The sequence below is a fragment of the Saimiri boliviensis genome, chromosome 7, assembly GCF_048565385.1.
Source record: "Saimiri boliviensis isolate mSaiBol1 chromosome 7, mSaiBol1.pri, whole genome shotgun sequence".
Lineage (NCBI taxonomy): Eukaryota > Metazoa > Chordata > Mammalia > Primates > Cebidae > Saimiri > Saimiri boliviensis.
Window position 1 is genome coordinate 47,403,148 of NC_133455.1, and position 18,890 is coordinate 47,422,037.

Genomic DNA, 18,890 nt, shown 5'->3' on the forward strand with positions numbered 1-18,890 from the left:
TTACACTTGTGATTTGTATGAGTTATACATTATTTTTGAAATCCATCTCAATAGTATATAAGAATACATGTCTAATATTAGAATAGCTCATTAGAATAGCTCAATAAATGGTAAATCTTAAAAATAAACAGTCAAAAATTAAGGGGAAACATCAAAGCAACACCACAATTTTGGTGAGACTAGATAACAAGAAAAAAAAAGGTGAACCTGATAAGGGATCCTCCTGCAGACTAAAGAGGCTTTATGACTATAAGCCTTAACATTTTAAAATGAGGTTGATTTATTTAATGTAATAACATAATTTCACTACACCTATTAAGAAAGTAGAATTCCCACTCTCCCTGAAATAAGACAAACCCTACAGTTAAGGAAACATTTGTAAATAAACACCTTCCAAAAATTTTATTATCATCTAAGTTATTAACATCCAAAGATGATTTCTTCCAAAGTAGAAAATAACTAGTGTCAGTTACTAATTTGGTAATATTACATAGGAAATCAACTTTATAAGTAAAATTATCAGAAAGACATGGCTTCAAAATGACGCCATTTAGCAGCTTAAAAGCAAACCTAGAAATTTCATAAATGGGCTAGCTAGATGTCTTTCAGTGAATCTGGCACAGCCCATATGCAGTAATATTTAGATATTATTTTTGAAAACATTGACTTTCCAACTAAACACCACTCTCTGCTTACTATTAAATAAAAAAAAACAGCAGAGAAATTGTAAAGAATACACAGAGTTTTTCAATATCATATAAAATGTATTTATAGTCATCCCTCAGTATTTGTGGGGATTCATTCTGGGATTTCTACATATAACAAAATCCATGGATGCTCAAGTTCCTGATTTAAAATGGAGAATTATTTGCATATAACCTATGCATATCCTCACTTATACTTAGGATAATCTCTGATTACTTCTAATACCTAAGTAGATGTAAATGCTATATAGTTTTTATGCTGTATTGTTTTTTATTTGCATCATTTTTATTGTTGTATTGTTATTTTTTGTTTGTTGAATATTTTCAATCCATAGTTGGTTGAATCCGTGAACGTAGAACCCATGGATATGGAGCACCAACTTAAAAAACAAAAAACAAAAAACAAAAACAACTGAAAATAACTGAAAATGTGTGATTACACATTCAACACTTATTCTATAAAAAGTTATGCTGGATTCTAAACTACTGCAATATTTTCTATGGCTATAATATAATAAACAGTCTCAAGTTAATGTCAGATAAGAATTTTCTCACATACAACTTAATGGCAAATACTTATTAGACTGGGTTTTGCAAAATTCTTTTACATCTTTGTTTTCAGAACAGATCTCTTTTACAGCCCTACCTACAAGGTTTGCAGCCCCTGCTCCCCACTATATTATCACAATTAAATGAGAGATGCACATTTTGGGACAGGACTTTCCAAGCATTGGATTCTAATTCACCTCCAACTTTGGCAACTTAATTAAAAAATGGATTCTCGCCGGGCGCGGTGGCTCAAGCCTGTAATCCCAGCACTTTGGGAGGCTGAGGCGGGTGGATCACGAGGTCAAGAGATCGAGACCATCCTGGTCAACATGGTGAAACCCCGTCTCTACTAAAGATGCAAAAAATTAGCTGGGCATGGTGGCACGTGCCTGTAATCCTAGCTACTCAGGAGGCTGAGGCGGGAGAATTGCCTGAACCCAGGAGACGGAGGTTGCGGTGAGCCGAAATCGCGCCATTGCACTCCAGCCTGGGTAACAATAGCGAAACTCCGTCTCAAAAAAAAAAAAAAAAAAAAAAAAAAAAATGGATTCTCATAGATTAAAGAAGAGGGATTTCCTCCTCTTCTACATTTTTTCCTTAAACAAGATTTTATTAAATATTAATTTTAATTTTAAAAATATTGTCTTTTTGGAAGTGAAGATATGCAGAACAGCCCACATAATAACAACTATCTATGAACTTATTACCCAGATATTTCTTTAAAGAGAGAAAGCAAGTTTTATAAAGTTCTCTTACATGCTATTTTGTTTTCTACATATGTATTAAACATTTTAGAGTATTATTTCAAAATTAACATAAATGATATATTTTTCTGTGATTTGTTTTTTTCACTGTATATTACATATATGAGATCTAGATTTAGTTCATTTATTTTAACTGTTAGAATATTTTTCAAATTATGGCAAAATTATGATATATACTATATATGTACCACATAATTACTTGTAATATAGCTAGACATATGAATGATTTTAAAAGCTTTTTAACTTTATGTAAAGAAAATAAATTATGTATACTCCTAAATTAGCAATACATCATCTTTGCACAAACTCTTTTTCTTATATAATAAGACAGATGTCTTGTTATATAACATATGTGGGTAGGGAAGTCACTTTAAATGTTTAAAAGACATAATGTACATGCAGTAAAGTGCAAAGACCTTAAATGTGAAGTTCAACTCCCATAGAATTTTAAAATTCCCATAGAAGACACAAAAAAATAGCACTGACTTCCCTATGCACCCTACACCCAGCGTACCTCAATGACACTTCACATAACCACATCATGATCAACAACAACAAAAAAATTGACATTGTATCAATACTGTTACTAAACTACCAACCTTATTAGGACTTCACTAGTTTTCACATGCACTATTTTTTTTCTTTTTTGCAGTTCTATGATATTTTATCATATGTATACATATAGATTATATATTGCATTAGTATATATAGATTCATGTATCATCATAATTGGGACAAAAATTTGTTTCATCTTCCCAAAGAAATTTTCTTGTTCTCCTTTATAGTCATGTCCTAACCCCAACCTAAGCATGGCAACTAGTCACGTGTTCTCTATTACTATAATTATGCGATTTTAAGAATGTTAAATTAATGAAATCATATAGCATGTAATCTTTTGAGATTAGCCCTTTTTAATTCAACATAATGTTCTTGAGATCTATGGAAATTTTTGTATATGTCAAAAGCATTCTTTTTTTTTGCTTTTTATTGGTGTGTTGTCTATCTATTGCATATAGGTACCATCATTTCTTTATTCTTTTACCCATTCAATGAGATTTGGGTTGTGTTAAGTTTTGGCTATTACAAATAACACTGCTATGAAAATCTATGTACAGTTTTTGTTTGAATAAAGTTCACTTCTCTAGGAAAAACGCTCTGGATCAGAATCATTAGGACATATGTTAAGAGTATATTTAACTTTATAAGGAGCTTATAAAGCTTCTGAAGGTAACAAAGTCTTTACAAGCTTATAAAGCTTATAATGTTTTTTTTTTTTTCTACAGAGTAATTGTGCCACTTTCACCAGCAATTCATGAGAGATCCAGTTGCTCTGCGTACTTGTCAACACTTGGTAATTTCAGTATTTTTTACTTTAACCACTCTAATATGTGTAGAATGACATTACATAGTGACTTTATTTTCCTAAGTGAACACCTTTTCATTTCTTTATGACAGAAAGAGAATATAAATGCTTCTCTGATTACGTGGTTTGACTTCTCATTTCTTTTTATTTTCTGAATTGTGTCTTCTTAAGGGCAAATGCTTTTAAATATGAAATACAATTGATTTGTAACTTTTTTGGTTTAGGTTTTTTGCCTATGCCAGGTTTGTGGATGTATCTTTCTGTTTTCTTCAATACGTTTTATTTTTTATTTATTTAATTTTATTTTACTTCTTTTGGAGTCAGGCTTTGCCTCTGTTGCCCAGGCTGGAGTGCAGGTGGTGTGATCTCAGTTCACTGCAAACTCTGCTTCCCTGATTCAAGGGATTCTCATGCCTCAGACTCCTAAGTAGCTGGGATTACAGGCATGTGCCACCATGACCAGCTAATTTTTGTATTTTTGGTAGAGATGGGGTTTTGCCATGTTGGCCAGGCTGGTCCCCAACTCCTTGCCTGGAGTGATACACCCACTTGGGCCGCCCAAAGTGCTGATATTACAAGCATGTGCCACCGTGCCAGCCCTCTTCAATACGTTTTATAATTTTGGCTTTTAAATTTAGGCTCATAATTCATCTTAAATTCATTTTTCATAAGATGAGAAGTAGGAGTCAAGGTTCTTATTTCATGTAGTGATCTAGTTGTCCAGCACTATGTACAAAAAAGGTTACCGTTTCTCCCCTTAAATTGATTTGGTACTTTATAGAAAATAAATTGACCTTATAAGTATGGATATTTTTCTGGACTCCCTAGCCTTTCCATTGATAGAGTCTTGTATCTTAATACATGAATAAATGTATATATATATACATAAATGTATATACAGATATATATGCACAAATATATATATGTATAAGTAAAGAGCACTCCAACTTTGATTTTTTTTTTTAAGTTGTTTTTCTTTCTCTGCTCCACTTTGGAGAGTTTATCTTGCTTTGTTTTAAGTACACTTTTCTTCCAAAATGTCTAATTTATCAAGTCCAGCCATCAATTTTTTCAATTAAAGTGAAATAGTTTTCATTTCTAGATTTTCTATTTTATTATTTTTTAAAGTTTTTTTTCCCTATTAAGATTTCCATCTGTTTCCTCAACATTTAAATCTCTGGATGTATTTATAATAGATGTTATAATTTGCAGGCAAGAATCTTAAAAAGGTTACCTGACTTGGTTACAGTGATGATTTTTTTTTTTCCTTACAAGGCTCATTTTCCTGCTGCTCTGAAGGATTAGCAACTTTTTACTACACACTGGACACTGTAATTTCATTTGCTGAATCCGTAGATTTTGTTAGGATACTTTAAACTTTGTTAGTTTTTACTCGGACAGGCAGTTGATTCAGTTGTTGATTAACACGGTCTTTTTGAGGCTTATATTTAAGTTTTACTATTTTAGATCTAGAGGAGTTTTTAATCTAGGGTTAGAGTCACCCCTTCCTAAAATTTAACTTTACATGGTCTTAACTAAATGTCTGGGACATTCTCCACTGTAGCAGGTAAGAACTCCAATGTTTCACAGTTTTGGATGGTCTCTAGAGTTTCTTTTCAGTTCAGATATTTCGGGTAGCTGTTCCCTTCAGGACCTCAATGAATCTCATAGTACACTATATACAGAGCTTAGTATTTGGCCAAAGGACTTAAGGACACCACTATGCCATTTTTTGCAACCCTCTAGTATTTTACCCTGTAAATACCAGCTATCTCAGCAACTCTGAACACTCCTTTCTCTCTTTCTTTTCAACTCAGAGAAACTACTGAGCTCTCTTTGGGCTCCCTTCCCTCTGCTGCAGTCCAGAAAGTGTTTCTAAGCTATTACCTGAAATGATTGTGGAATTCATGTGTTTCTTTTATCTCAGTGATCATAGTTCTGTACTGCCCGTTTCCCAACTTATAAAATAGTTGTTTGATTTATTTTATCCAGGTTTTATAAAAAAGTTTTTCTTCAGAAGTACTGGTCTGATACCAATTAATACGTCATAGCCTAATGCAGAAACAATTAAGAACACACATAAATTGGTATTATTTTTTATTTTTATTAATTGGTATTAATTTTATTAATTGGCATTTGTTAATTGGTATTATTAATTTTTAAACTCAATAATAGATCATTTAAATATATCCATTTTCTGCCTGGTTTTAATCTGTTCCTCTTGCTTCCTGAATTGTGTTCCATAATATATATCCAACCAATTATTCATTTCTTTAATATTACAAAGTTCTTAATTTGCCTCTAAATGTGTATAATAATATGGCAAAAAAAAACTTCTTGGTATATATTCTTTGATGGCTGTATTTAAAATAATCTGAATATATACATATATATATATATATATATATATATATATATATCCACACACAAACACACACATATATATGCACACACACATACATACATATCTATATCTCCAGAAATATATTCACAGTAAAAAGACATATATATATATCTTCAGAAATATATACCAAAATACATATGTGTATGTATATGTCTGTGTGTGTGTGTGTGTGTGTGTGTGTGTTCAAAAATATGTATCTTTTTTTCCTCCAAGAATGGGCTTGTAGACTAATAGGGTATTCAAATACCTACTTTAATAAACACTGACAAGTTTCTTTCCAGAATAACTGTACCAGCTTCTACTTTGAGCAATTGTACATAAGAATTTCCACATTGGTGACATTCCTTTGCATTAACCAGTTTTCTAATTTTTGTCATTTGATTGATACAGCCATAAGACATCTTAATTTTCATTTTCATTCCTCTCATCTGGAAACTGGGCATCTCTTCACATACACTTGCCCATTTAGGCATCATCTCTGTGAACCACATATTTATCTTATTTTTCTAATACATTCATTGGGTTACCTGAGAGAGATCTTTTTATATTTAGATATTAAGCTCTGTTAAATTAGACACTAAAAACAGTAGTCATATACCTGCTACCTTTTCTATAAAATTCTTAATACAAAGAAATATTTAACAGTCAATGGATATTTTTGCCATATATTTCGTACTACTCATACCTTTTAAAAATGTAGTTTTAACTGCTAAGTTGCAAAGATATTCCTTATTTTACCTGTTTTACAGCTTTTCCTTTCATATTTGGATCTTCGAACTTAATGAATTCTGTCCACTGTTGTAAAAAGTGTGCATGCATATTCCTGTATTTTTTCAATGCCATTTACTAAAGACTTTCAGCTTTCCAATCTTCATAACACAGAGTCATAGATCTATACCTGCCCCTGCTATTCATTTCCATTGGTCTATTCATCAATTCCCATGCCAACCATAAAGTTTGCTTTAGCTTTGTACTAAGCTTTTATGTCTTGTAACACAACTTGCTCTTCTTTTTCAAAGTTGACACACATATTCTTGGGTTTTTAATACTCAAGACATATTTTAAGATGAGATTTACCAGGCTACAAAAATCATTGTAATATTGGATGAGATTCCTTCTAATTTATAGATTTATTTGGGTATAATTGACATATTTTTCTATACTAAGCTTTTGTACTCATTAATACTAAACTTACCTTAATATTATCATATTACCTAGATCATGTTTAACAACTGAGTCAGACAGAGATAGTCACTGAGAAAATTGCATGCAGCCTGGTGGGTCTCAGCCAAATCCCTCTCTGGAAATTGTCCTTTGCTGGAGAACTGCCTTATTTAAGTCACACCTTCTCCTGAGGAGCTACAGGAACATTAAAACCTGGTCTTCTTGCCTCAAACTAGGACAACCCAAAAGGGTCTTCCTTATCTCTAGAGTTCACTTCCTTTGATGCACCTCTATTGTAAGTTGCCATTTCCCTCTGTTCATTTCTGCTTCTTTCATCTCTCACAGGAGTTGTTTTGGAAAGCTTTCCTGAATAAACTCCCTGCATTCAAACATAAAACTAAGAGTATGTTCCTGAGAAATGTAAATTATAATTCTGTCTTCTGCAGAAAAAATCTGGAGTTTTGGGAAATCCATTTAATTCAATTAACAATAAAATTGTCTATATATTTGACATATCTTCTGATATATTTTTGGATGTAAAGAAAATGATATTTTCCTTCCATTTTTCTAATTCCTGTCATGCAAAATTCTTTGTTCTTGCTTGAAAGACAGAGATGTTATTTACCAGCATCCTCAGTATTTAGAATTTAAATGTTTGATTATGCCTTATTCTTGCTTCACTAGTGATGGTTACTAAAGAATATTCTGGATACTCTTCCCTATTATTAAAAAATAAAATCCATTGTCTTTTGGCATTCATTGTTTCTAGTATGAAGTTAGCTGTCCATCTAATTATTGTTCCTTTGTAGGTGATTTTCTGATTTACTAACTTTATCTTTTATTGTGTACAGTCTAGAGTGTATATAAATTAATTTTTCTTATTTCTGTATCTTATAATTGGTTTACTTGCATACCCATCTGTCCTTTCTTAACAGTTGATAACTTTTGTTTCATAATTTTCTGTCCTTTTATTATGGTTGTTATTCTTACATTTTTAAGAATCTTATAATAGTAACAGTTATGTTTTTTTCTTTCTGTTTTTACTTTTCATTTTCCTCTTAGTTATGGCCTTGACCCAATTGTGTAATAATCTGCCTTCAGTTCCTTCACACAAGTGGGCAAGTAGGAGTTTTCATTCCTTAATACTCTTCTTGATTTCGACTCTGGTCCTTTAGTCAGCTGTGTATTATTTTGAGAAAAGCCACTGATGTTTTTCCCTGCATCCACTCATTTAAAAAAGGAGACATCTGGGTATTTCTATTCCACTACGATTTACTTTGTTTTTGCATTCAGTTGTATCTCTTATCATTGTAATGCATGTTATTTATTTGTATGTAGTGGAAAATGGAGTACGGAAAAGGATTAATGTCCAATCATTAATCTCATAGACCTATTATGATCAATAATCTATCCAATTAATTTTCATTCATTTTTAAAAGTGAAAAAATTAAATATTATAACCTTTTTTGTTTTTTGAGAGAGTCTCACTCTGACATCCACTCTGGAGTACAGTTGGGCAATCTCAGCTCATTGCAACTTCCATCTTCTGGGCTCAAATGATCCTCCCATCTAAGTCTCCCAAGTAGCTGGGACTACAAGTGTGCACCACCACGCTCCGCTACCTTTTATTATTTTTTTTTTTGTATGTTTGGAGGTAGAGGTGGGGTTTTGCCATGTTACCCAGACTGGTGTCAAACTCCTGAACTCAAGCAGTCTGTCTGCCTCAGCCTACAAAAGGGCTAAGATTACATACCCGAGACACCATGCTTGACCATAATATAATAACATTTCATTACCCTGGCATTCCTTGACAGATTTATGTTCTCAGTCATTGCTCTCAAGTGGCCACTCACCAATCCATGCCAAAGTGTTAATCAATAATATGTGTGGTGTTAATGGCCTAAATTGGCAATTTTCCCTGAATAATCTGCAGGCCACTTTCTTAGAGAGATCTCTATGAAAATGCAAGAAGATATCTGTTTAGTGGTTATCTCAAATCTGAGCATAGATTCCATAAATATTTTCCAAAACACATGCATTTTAGTTAGAGACTACCTTAATATTTACTTCTCTTTCAGGAAAACTCCTTGCATGAGTTGTTCATGAAAATGATAAATACATCAAGAAAATGATAAATGTTCTGGAAATCATAATACTCTTTTCATTCAAAAAGCACATGATCCATTCATATAAAATTAAACAAGACAAGCTAAATCATAATCAGTTTTTTGATGAATTCAGAATCTGAGCAAGGGGTAATTGGTTGTAAACTTTGGGTCACTTGATGCATACGTTTTCACCTACCAAGGAGGCCACACACTTCTGTTATTGGCCAGAGTACTCTCTTCTCTGAAAACTTCTGGAAATGTACTGAAAAATTGTTGTTTTGTGTGATCAATTTTCCTAGACTCCATATTGCCCATTCACCTTCTGCTTACATAGTCTTCCTTCTAGTAGCATACAGTGCCATTGATTTTAGCAATGCACATACAGTTATACTGCATAGAGTCTTTATTCTGATCATTATGTTTAAAGCCTGGTTGTTCTAAAAGCTCCAGTAATTTACACCTTATTACATGGAGTGGTTGAGCTCACAAATATTTGTTAATTTTTATATAGTTGGATTTTCTAAGTAATGAGGATACTTCATTATTTCCTCCAGTTATAGCCTACAAATTCTACTCTTCTAAAATGTCCAAGAAAAATGTTTCAGTTTTCCATTCAGAGTAATTTCTCACCTAGAGTAATTTTTATTTTAAAGTTGCAGGATGCTAATATTTTTACATCTGTCATATATAATTAATATTTTTAAGCAATGTCATATTTTAAATTATATTACAAGCCAAGAAAAGATGTAATTATTTTAACACATATTTTGAGATTACTCCAAATAGATACAGTTGTGATATTTTCCTGGTTTAATTATGAACATATTTTAAAGTGCCATTTATTGAACACTAGTTTCTACAACATTTTTCTGTAATTTTAAACACATTTCTTACCACAAGCTGAACTCTTCCACCATTAAGCACATCTGGATCTAACTCAGGCAAAAAGTGATTGCTGCATAGTGACAAAAACAGAAAGTATTTTATAATGTAAATGTAGAAGAAGCATATAAAAGAAATGCCCAACTAAAAAGCTTGAGAGAAATCCATTATTTACAAAATGGAAATATCAGTTTTCTTAAATTAGGTTATAAGCAAAAAAATAAGTACAAATGAACATCTTTCCCAATTTAAAAAATCAATTTGAGATAAAATTTCAATTTCTAAATAGCATTTTAATACCACCCTTCTTTGTCAAACATAAACACATGCAAAGAGCCAAAACTGATGAATACTACTAATAATCTTTAATAAACTATAGAAAATTTAAATGTTTTATTTGTATTTACTTACATGTTTTAGTTGTCTTTTTAAAAAGGTAAAGCTTCCTACTTTTAAAATAGCTCTAGTGTCTTTAATGCATTATACTGTGTAAAAAATAAAATTATGTTTAAAACTAGAACAATGATATTTGGCTCTTCAAGAACTCTTGTCTTTGAAAATAATTTTTTTAAATATAACCACCTATTTCTTTTATGTATTATATTTTCAAAGGAGAAAGTTTATGAACAATTGCTTATTGTTTAAAATTTCATATATAACTTATTTATGAGTAAAAGATACTATTAAATGTTTAAGTATATCAAAATTTCATCCTAATACATTTTTCATATATTCTTATTAACACTACGTCAGTTCTAATGCTTTTAATTTTCTGAACAAGACCTCTTATATCTGGTTAATAGAGATAGTAAGTTATGCATTCTATTATCATACATTTGTTTATAATTCTAGGGATGCTTTCTGTTATGGTTTGGATACAGTTCTCACCAAAACCCATGTTGAAATTTGATCCCCAGTGTAGCAATGTTGGGTGCTGGAAACCAGTGAGAGGTATTTGGGTGGGATCATGAGAGTGGATACCTCTCGTGAATGGCCTGGTGCTTTCTTGCAGTGAGTGAGTTCTTGTTCTTGTTAGCCTGGATTAGTTCTGGCAGGGCTGGATTAGTTCCCATGAGAATGGGTTGTTGAAAAGCCAGTATACCCCTTGAGTTTTGCCCTTCGTATGTGTCTACTTCCCCATTGACCTTCCACCGTGTTGTGACCCAGCATCAGACACCAAGCAGATGCTGGTACCACGTCCCTTGAACAACCCCAGCAGAACCATGAGCTAACTAAACCTCTTTTCTTTACAAATTACCCAGTCTGAGCTATTCTAGCAACAAAAAACAGACGAAGACACCACTCTATTAATTAAATTGATTAATAACATAAAATAAATTGTGTTTACATTTATTTTTATACTTAGTAAAATAAAAATTCTCAAATATCAATGCCTTTATTCCTACTTTTTTGTTCACATTAAAATCTGACATAATTCTGGCTATAAAGTTTTATTTTCATTTTCATATGATTTTTCACATTTCTAAATGAATTAAATAGATAAGATTGATTGCATATTAAAGTTTATATATATTATTAAAAGAGATCTGTTTTTAACATATTTTGCCATGCTGTTAAACTAAGTTTTAACTGTAATAATTACAGGTTTTTGTTTGTGTGTTTGATACTTATGTGAAACAGTTACTACCCACAATGCCTGGAAATATTTCTAAAATTGTTTTTATATTTTATTCAATATTGACATATATTTTTAATAAATGCCTATATAACACTTTTACTCCTTGTGGATATATGTAGCTAAAACAAAAAATCTTTAAGATCTATGTAAAAATATCATCTCTGGACTTTTATTTCCTTAACTCTTTGGTTCAGGATGCATATGTATGCTTTACATCATATTGTTATGGGCTGGATTCTGTCCCCTAAAATTCATATGTTGAAGTTCTATCCTCTAGTACCTCAGAATATGGCTGTACTTAGAGACAGAGATTGGAAAGAGGTAATTAAGATAGATAATATCATATAGGTGTGCCTTAATCCAATATCGCGGGTGTCCTTAAAGAAAGAGAAGATTAGAACAAAGATAACACAGCCCAAAGGATGACAGTGAGAGGATAAAACAAGAAAGTAGCCACCTGCAAACAAAGGAGAAGGTCTTCAAAGATACTAGACCTTCTAACACCTTGATCTTCAACTTGTAGCCTCTTGAGCTGAGAAAAAATAACTTTCCCTTGTTGAAACTACCCAATCTGGTATTTTGCTATGGCAGCTCTAGTAAAATGATATATACGTTCATGTAACAGAAATTAAATAAGCAACTTTTAGACTTAAGGTACCTTGTTGCTACAGAATATAGACATTTGATATCCTCAACTTTATAGCTCACTCGAATGCCATGAGTTAGAATTATTATCTCTCTATAAAAGAGAGAAAACTGAAGTCTTCGGGCATAACCGAAATGAGTTGTGTGACTGGTAAAGTAACAGACACTAGGCTGAATTATAATTTTAACTGTCAAACTTATAAATAACAAAAATAAAGCAAAATAAAACACAGCCTATAAGATACATGATATCTAAAAATGGTTAATGAATACCACATTTTTTACTTTAAAGAATAGAATTGTTTTGTGGCTCTTCTGTTGGTTTCAAGCATTACAGAATAGAGTTGTTCCCAAACATTTCCAGGTAAAAAATAGAAGGAGTAATTAAATCTATTCTATACGAAAGGCCTTTGTATAACCTAGCAATGTGGTGTATTGCCCTTTGGCTATAAAGTCATGTTTGTTTTAGCACAATTAACCTAGGTTTCAATTTTCAAGATGTGTTTACAATACAAAAATCTAATTTAGAGGAAATGACCTCACCATTTCATATTTCTGGAATTAGTTGTTTCATGAACCCCAACCTGTGTATGAAGCCATTGGTATGTATATTCTCGATTCCTTTCCAATTTTTCATTTGCAATGGTCTCTTTGTGGATAAGGTCTTCTTCTATATCTGTGAAAGAAATATGGAACATTTAATTTGTTATTTAAAGAGATCAAACTTTGGCCAACCAGTTCCATCTAGGCTAAACATTTTATCAAAAGAAAGAAAAAAAATTGACTAATTTGTGAGAGCTAAATGATCTGTTTGAAAAGTAATGTCAGCCACAGATTAAGTACTTTTCCTGCTTAAGTTTCAAATTCATCTATTTTTTAAAAAAATATTTTAAATCAATCACCATTTATAGGGTTTGTTTGAGTTTTTAATTAGAAAAATCAGACAGTTATTTTTTGGTACACTGTAGAATTCTTCTAATATAAAGTCATCTGTTCCCTATCTGTACTTTTGGGATTAAAGTCTAATTGTTCTTATACCACTCTTACCCATATGTAGAATTTATAAATTATATTGAGTGTATTTGGAGTTGAATTTTCATTTACATAAAACTGAGCTTGCTTTGTGTCAGCTAATATAGTATTTCATGCATTTCAGAGTTACACTGAAGACCAGTTGTTCTGAAGCATTTTTGGTTTGGGGATTGCTGGCTTCATAGACTTGATTGAAAGTACACCAAAGGGAGACCCCTTTTAAAATCTAAGTCACAGTAATCAAACTCAGAACAATCCTGTGGTTTAAAACCTGATATTTAAAATGTCAATTTATTACTCTGAAATATTCTTTAATTATAGATATTTGTACATAAGAATTCTATATATTTGCAAGTTGTTAGGAAAATGAATAAAGCAAGGAACAAAACCTATTTTGAATGCTCTGTGCATGTAAGTGCACACACACATACACACAAGCTTAGCATGTATCATTCAGAATATGTAGAGGATGATACATCTAATATATCTTTCTTCCTTAAAACTTATTGTTGTAATTAGTGAAATAACTCTAGTTTTCAATTGAAACAGATGTTGAAACCATGTCTCTGGAAAGCTAAAAATCTGGATGCTTTGGATATCTAAAACTCCGTTACTCAGTAAAGTTCCTATTGGTTCTTATGCCATCTTGTGTTTCTAAAATGACTTCAGCACTAGAAACCTGAACTTAGGCCAACTATTCCATAGATACTACAATTAGAAGAACAATTACTTCGAATGAGGGGATTGGCCGTTGAATCCATGAGCAGACTCCATTTTCATAAATAGCCTTATAATTACACAAAATTATGTAACAGACTCAAACAAAGGGAAGATCTGGCATTGCTACACACTGCATTGAGTCTCTTTTCTAGCAAAACCCCAGCTACTGATCTGCTTTCCTTGAGTGACCAGGCCAGAGGATGGACAGCACAGTGACAGAAAACAGTGATGACTCAGTGATCCTGATGATCAAGTGAGCCCAGGACTTGAACCTCAACTACTCTTGATATGTAGAGAATCCTTTTGTAACAAGTATATGTTTAGTTAAAACGGAAATAATCTCAGTCTTCCCATTTTAAAAAATAGTGGCATATACTTGCAATAGTCACTTTTTAAAGTACTCATTTTGAAAAGCTTTCCTCAATTCTACAATAACAGTTCATAAACTCTAAGTGGTTTTACATCAGAACTCAGCCAAAGTTCTAAACAACAATTCCTGAGTAAAAAGGAGAGATTTCATCCTAAGGATACAATTATTATTAACAATTTTAACCCCAAGGCATGAATTGGTAGATTGGCATGAGCTCAGTGTAAGAAACAGAACAAACATAGTGGTAAAGTTGGCTGGATGTACATGAAAATACTGCAATTCAAATGCCAGAGGAATGATTCTGTCTCATCAAGACTATTTCAGAATCACTCCTGTTACTGAGGAAGAGAAAGTAACATTTATTCTTGGAAGCCTGCGGAAGTCCTTTTAGCAACTTGCGTAGGAAGAATAAGGATGACTTGGATTAATTAACGGATACTTACCTTTCCAGTTAGGCCGCCCAATAATTCCTTCCTTTCAATATATATATATATATTTTTTTTTTTTGAGACGGAGTTTTGCTCTTGTTACCCAGGCTGGAGTGCAATGGCGCGATCTCGGCTCACCGCAACCTCCGCCTCCTGGGTTCAGGCAATTCTCCTGCCTTAGCCTCCTGAGTAGCTGGGATTACAGGCACGTGCCACCATGCCCAGCTAATGTTTTTTATTTTTAGTAGAGACGGGGTTTCACCATGTTGACCAGGATGGTCTCAATCTCTCAACCTCGTGATCCACCCGCCTCGGCCTCCCAAAGTGCTGGGATTACAGGCTTGAGCCACCGCGCCCGGCCCCTTCCTTTCAATATTAAAGAAGCATCATTCTGCCTGGAGAACTCTAATCCCTTTACCCACAGTTCTTTGCTACTTCTCTGGGTCTTGGGTAATTAATTCCCCATATCATCGACTTCAGAAAAATGCCATCCTTTGATTCTTGCTATTCTCCTGTTACTATTGTTTATATGTGCTTTTTACGTCAAAACGAAACCTTCAGTAATTTTATTTAAACAGATTTTGAATTTTATTATAAAAATCATACTCATTAGACAATTTAGAAAGTAGAAAGTCAGAGAAAAGACAATCTGCAAACACAATTATCAAGACAACTACTGGAGAATATTTAAAGGCATTTTCTTGTAGCTGTTTTTGCATTTTTTGTTTTGTTTAGTCTTTAGTTTACACACATAGTTGTTCCTCAGTACCCATAAGGGATTGGTTCCAGGACCTTTTTTGAATACAAAAGTTGGTAGATGCTCAAGTCCCTGATATGAAATGGTATCTCTTATAACTTGTGAACATCCTCTTAGATACATTAAATCATTTATAGATTACTCATAATACCCAATACAATATAAATTGTTATGCTATACTTTTGAGGAAATAATGACAAGAAAAAAGTTTGTACATGTTCAGTATAAGTGCGTTCTGTAAAATTTTATCTGCAGTTGGTTGAGCCATGGATGCAGCACCCATAAATATGAGAGACTGACTATAATTATATATATATTCTTCATATTGTATTTTCAGTTAGTATTATAATAAATGCACTATATGGAATAGAAAACTCAGACATACTTTTCATGGTTTTATACTATGATCTACAAACTTATTATATAATAGCTTTTTAATTATCTTTTTAAATTATAGTTTAAGTTCTGGGATACATGTGCAGAATGTGCAGGTTTATTACACAGGTATACACATGGCATGGTGTTTTGATGCACCCATCAACTTGTCTACATTTGCTATTTCTCCTAATGTTATCCTTCCCTTAGCCTCCTGCCCTCTGATAGGCCCCGCTGTGTGGTGTTCCCCTCCCTGTGTTGATGTATTCTCATTGTTCAAATCCTACTTAGGAGTGAGAACATGCGGTATTTGGATTTCTGTTCCTATGTTAGTTTGCTGAGAATAATGCTTTCCAGCTTCATCGATGTCCCTGCAAAGGACACAAACTCATCCGTTTTGATGGCTGCATAGCACTCCATGGCATATATGTGCCCACATTTTCTCTATCCAGCCTATAACTGATGGGCATTTGGGTTGGTTCCAAGTCTTCGCTATTGTGAACAGTGCTGCAGTAACATACATGTGCATGTCTTTATAGTAGAATGATTTATAAACCTTTGAGTATATATCTAGTAATGGGATTGCTGGGTTCAATGGTATTTCTGGTTCTAGATCCTTGAGAAATCATCACACTGCCTTCTACAATGGCTGAATTAATTTACACTCCCACCAACACTGTAAATGTGTTCCTATTTCTCTACACCCTCTCCAGCATTTGTTTCCTGACTTTTTAATGATCACCATTCTAACTAGCATGAGATGGTATCTCATTGTAGTTTTGATTCACATTTCTCTAATGACCAGTGATGATGAGCTTTTTTTCATAAGTTTGTTGGCCACATAAATAATGAATTCATTTTAAAAGGTGGAATTAAAAATAATATGTGTAATAGTATAAATATTTTGAAGAATTTGATATAATCTATACTGTCAAATGGTTTTAAAAGGTCTCACCCATTTACTACATACTGTATGAGACTGCTTACTTTACTGAGTCCCTGGTCAACAGCAAAATAGTAAATATTTTGAAACTGCTGATAATTTGATAACATTAATGTCCAATAATGGTCTTAATTTATACATCTTTGCTAGTAAAGTTGAACACTATAATTATTTAATAATTTTAGTTCATACGCTGTAATATATTTTTTTTGTTTTCTTCAATTATCTTCTAGAGTCTAGTTTTTCTTTTTTGTTTTTAACTGACTATTCATGATTCTTTTTCTGTTATCACTGGTACAAATATTTTCCCCTGACCATTGGTTGATTTTAGTTTCTACTCTATTTTCAAAAGGGGCAATTTTCTTTTTCTGTAGGCATACAAATTTATATATTTGCCAAAAATCTTCTAAACTATAGGCTGCTTTCCCTTCATAATTTACAGGTTTGTATTTCCTATTTCTATAAACTGCATGAGATACAAGAGGATTTCAGGGACAAATTGGACACACTTCCAATATTTTGTTTTTCACAAATAATATCACTAAGAGATATTGTAAGATGGCCTGAAACTGACTTATCTAACCATTATATTAATTCATTCATTCTCTTCACTGACCTCACTGCTGGATTCTTATAACTCTTTTCTGCAGGGCTTTGGGACACCAGACTTCAAGTATTCCCTCCTCTCAGGATCCTTTTTAGATTCACTAGATGTTGGTGCTCCCAATTCTGAAAGTATCTAGGAGTCCCCACTCTCTACTTGGCACTGTCAGGCTTCTGATGTCAACTTGATAGGCATGGTTTCTTATCTCATGGGATTAGCAGCTGAGAGGACTAGGTATCACCAACCTCTATCTTATTCCTGTTCTTGTATCTCATATTTCCACCTGAGTTTCAAAATCACAACTTGTCTTTACCATCATCATCCTACTAAAGCATGTTTTCCCCCTAGATTCTGAAGTAATTCAGTTTGGTCAGTCCGTCCTCAACACCAGCTACTCATTCTTTAAGTACAAATATCTAATCAGAAATAAGATCTAGTCTACCTCCTGGATAACCTACTAACCTGGTTCCTTCTTTCTTTTGCCACTGCAACCATTTCACTTCAGGCTCCATTCTGAACATGAGTGAGCAGTCCTGTTGCTCATACATATGTGGTGACATACATATGTGTAAGGGTAACTTTCTTACCTGTCATAACGGAAGAGGTTCTCTTCCTCTTAAACCCAGTGCCTTAAACTGTGCTCCAGATCCCAATCCTTCCATATAATCTAGAATCCCTTGCCATCAGTTTCCCTTTTCTTCTATATTTTCAGTATCCCTTAAAATGGACTTTTTACATTTCCCTCCAGTGACTCCTCTCTCTCTCCTGCCCTAATCAGATGAGCTTCTTGCACTAGTAGACGAAGAGTAGTCTCTGTTGACTTACTTGCCATTCATGCTTCAGCCCTCCGCATTATGGCTTATCCTAACACCTTTTCACTGGAACTGTGCACATCAAAATCATCATAATGCTAAATTTGGGGGATATTTTGAAGTTCGTATCTTACTGACTTCTCTATAGTATAATTCACTGTTGTCCACTCCCTCCTTCTTGAAAGGCTTGTTTGTCCTGGATTTGTTATCTTCTCCATGTTTTTATTCGCAATCTTATGGCTAAACCCTAGTCTTTTCCAAGGGCTCCTCTTCCCTTGCCATCTTTTTCAATCTCAGGATTCTTCTCTGGGGTTCTATCTTGGCCCCATCTTACTTTTAGGCTATACTCTCCCTGTTAAATGATACCCATTCAAATTTTTCGATTGTCATCTTTATTTCCTTCTGAGACATGTATTCAAAGCCCCTCCCTTATATACCCAGTAAATACCTCAAGCCAAACATGTCAAAAAATTGAACTCATGTTTATTATTTAAACTTTTCCTAAATTTTCTATAATGCTATCACTATCATTAATTTAAAACTGAGAAAACAGAGTGTGGCACTGATTCAGAATTCTTTCTCGCCTTCTAACTGCATATTTTACCACCTTTGTTAAATCTGTCAAAT

At 33.0% G+C, this 18,890-nt stretch overlaps 1 protein-coding gene across 8 annotated transcripts in view; it reads right to left on the reverse strand.

The window, feature by feature from the left end:
- LRRIQ1 (leucine rich repeats and IQ motif containing 1) overlaps positions 1-18,890 on the reverse strand; it is a 211,797-nt gene that overhangs the window by 20,827 nt on the left and 172,080 nt on the right. For all 8 annotated transcript variants that reach the window (XM_074402468.1, XM_074402469.1, XM_074402466.1 and 5 more), the window contains 2 exons: positions 12,766-12,898; positions 9,951-10,011 (listed from right to left, as the gene is read on the reverse strand). In XM_074402468.1, the coding sequence (XP_074258569.1) occupies positions 9,951-10,011; positions 12,766-12,898 (194 nt within the window). The remainder of the gene's footprint in view (positions 1-9,950; positions 10,012-12,765; positions 12,899-18,890) is intronic.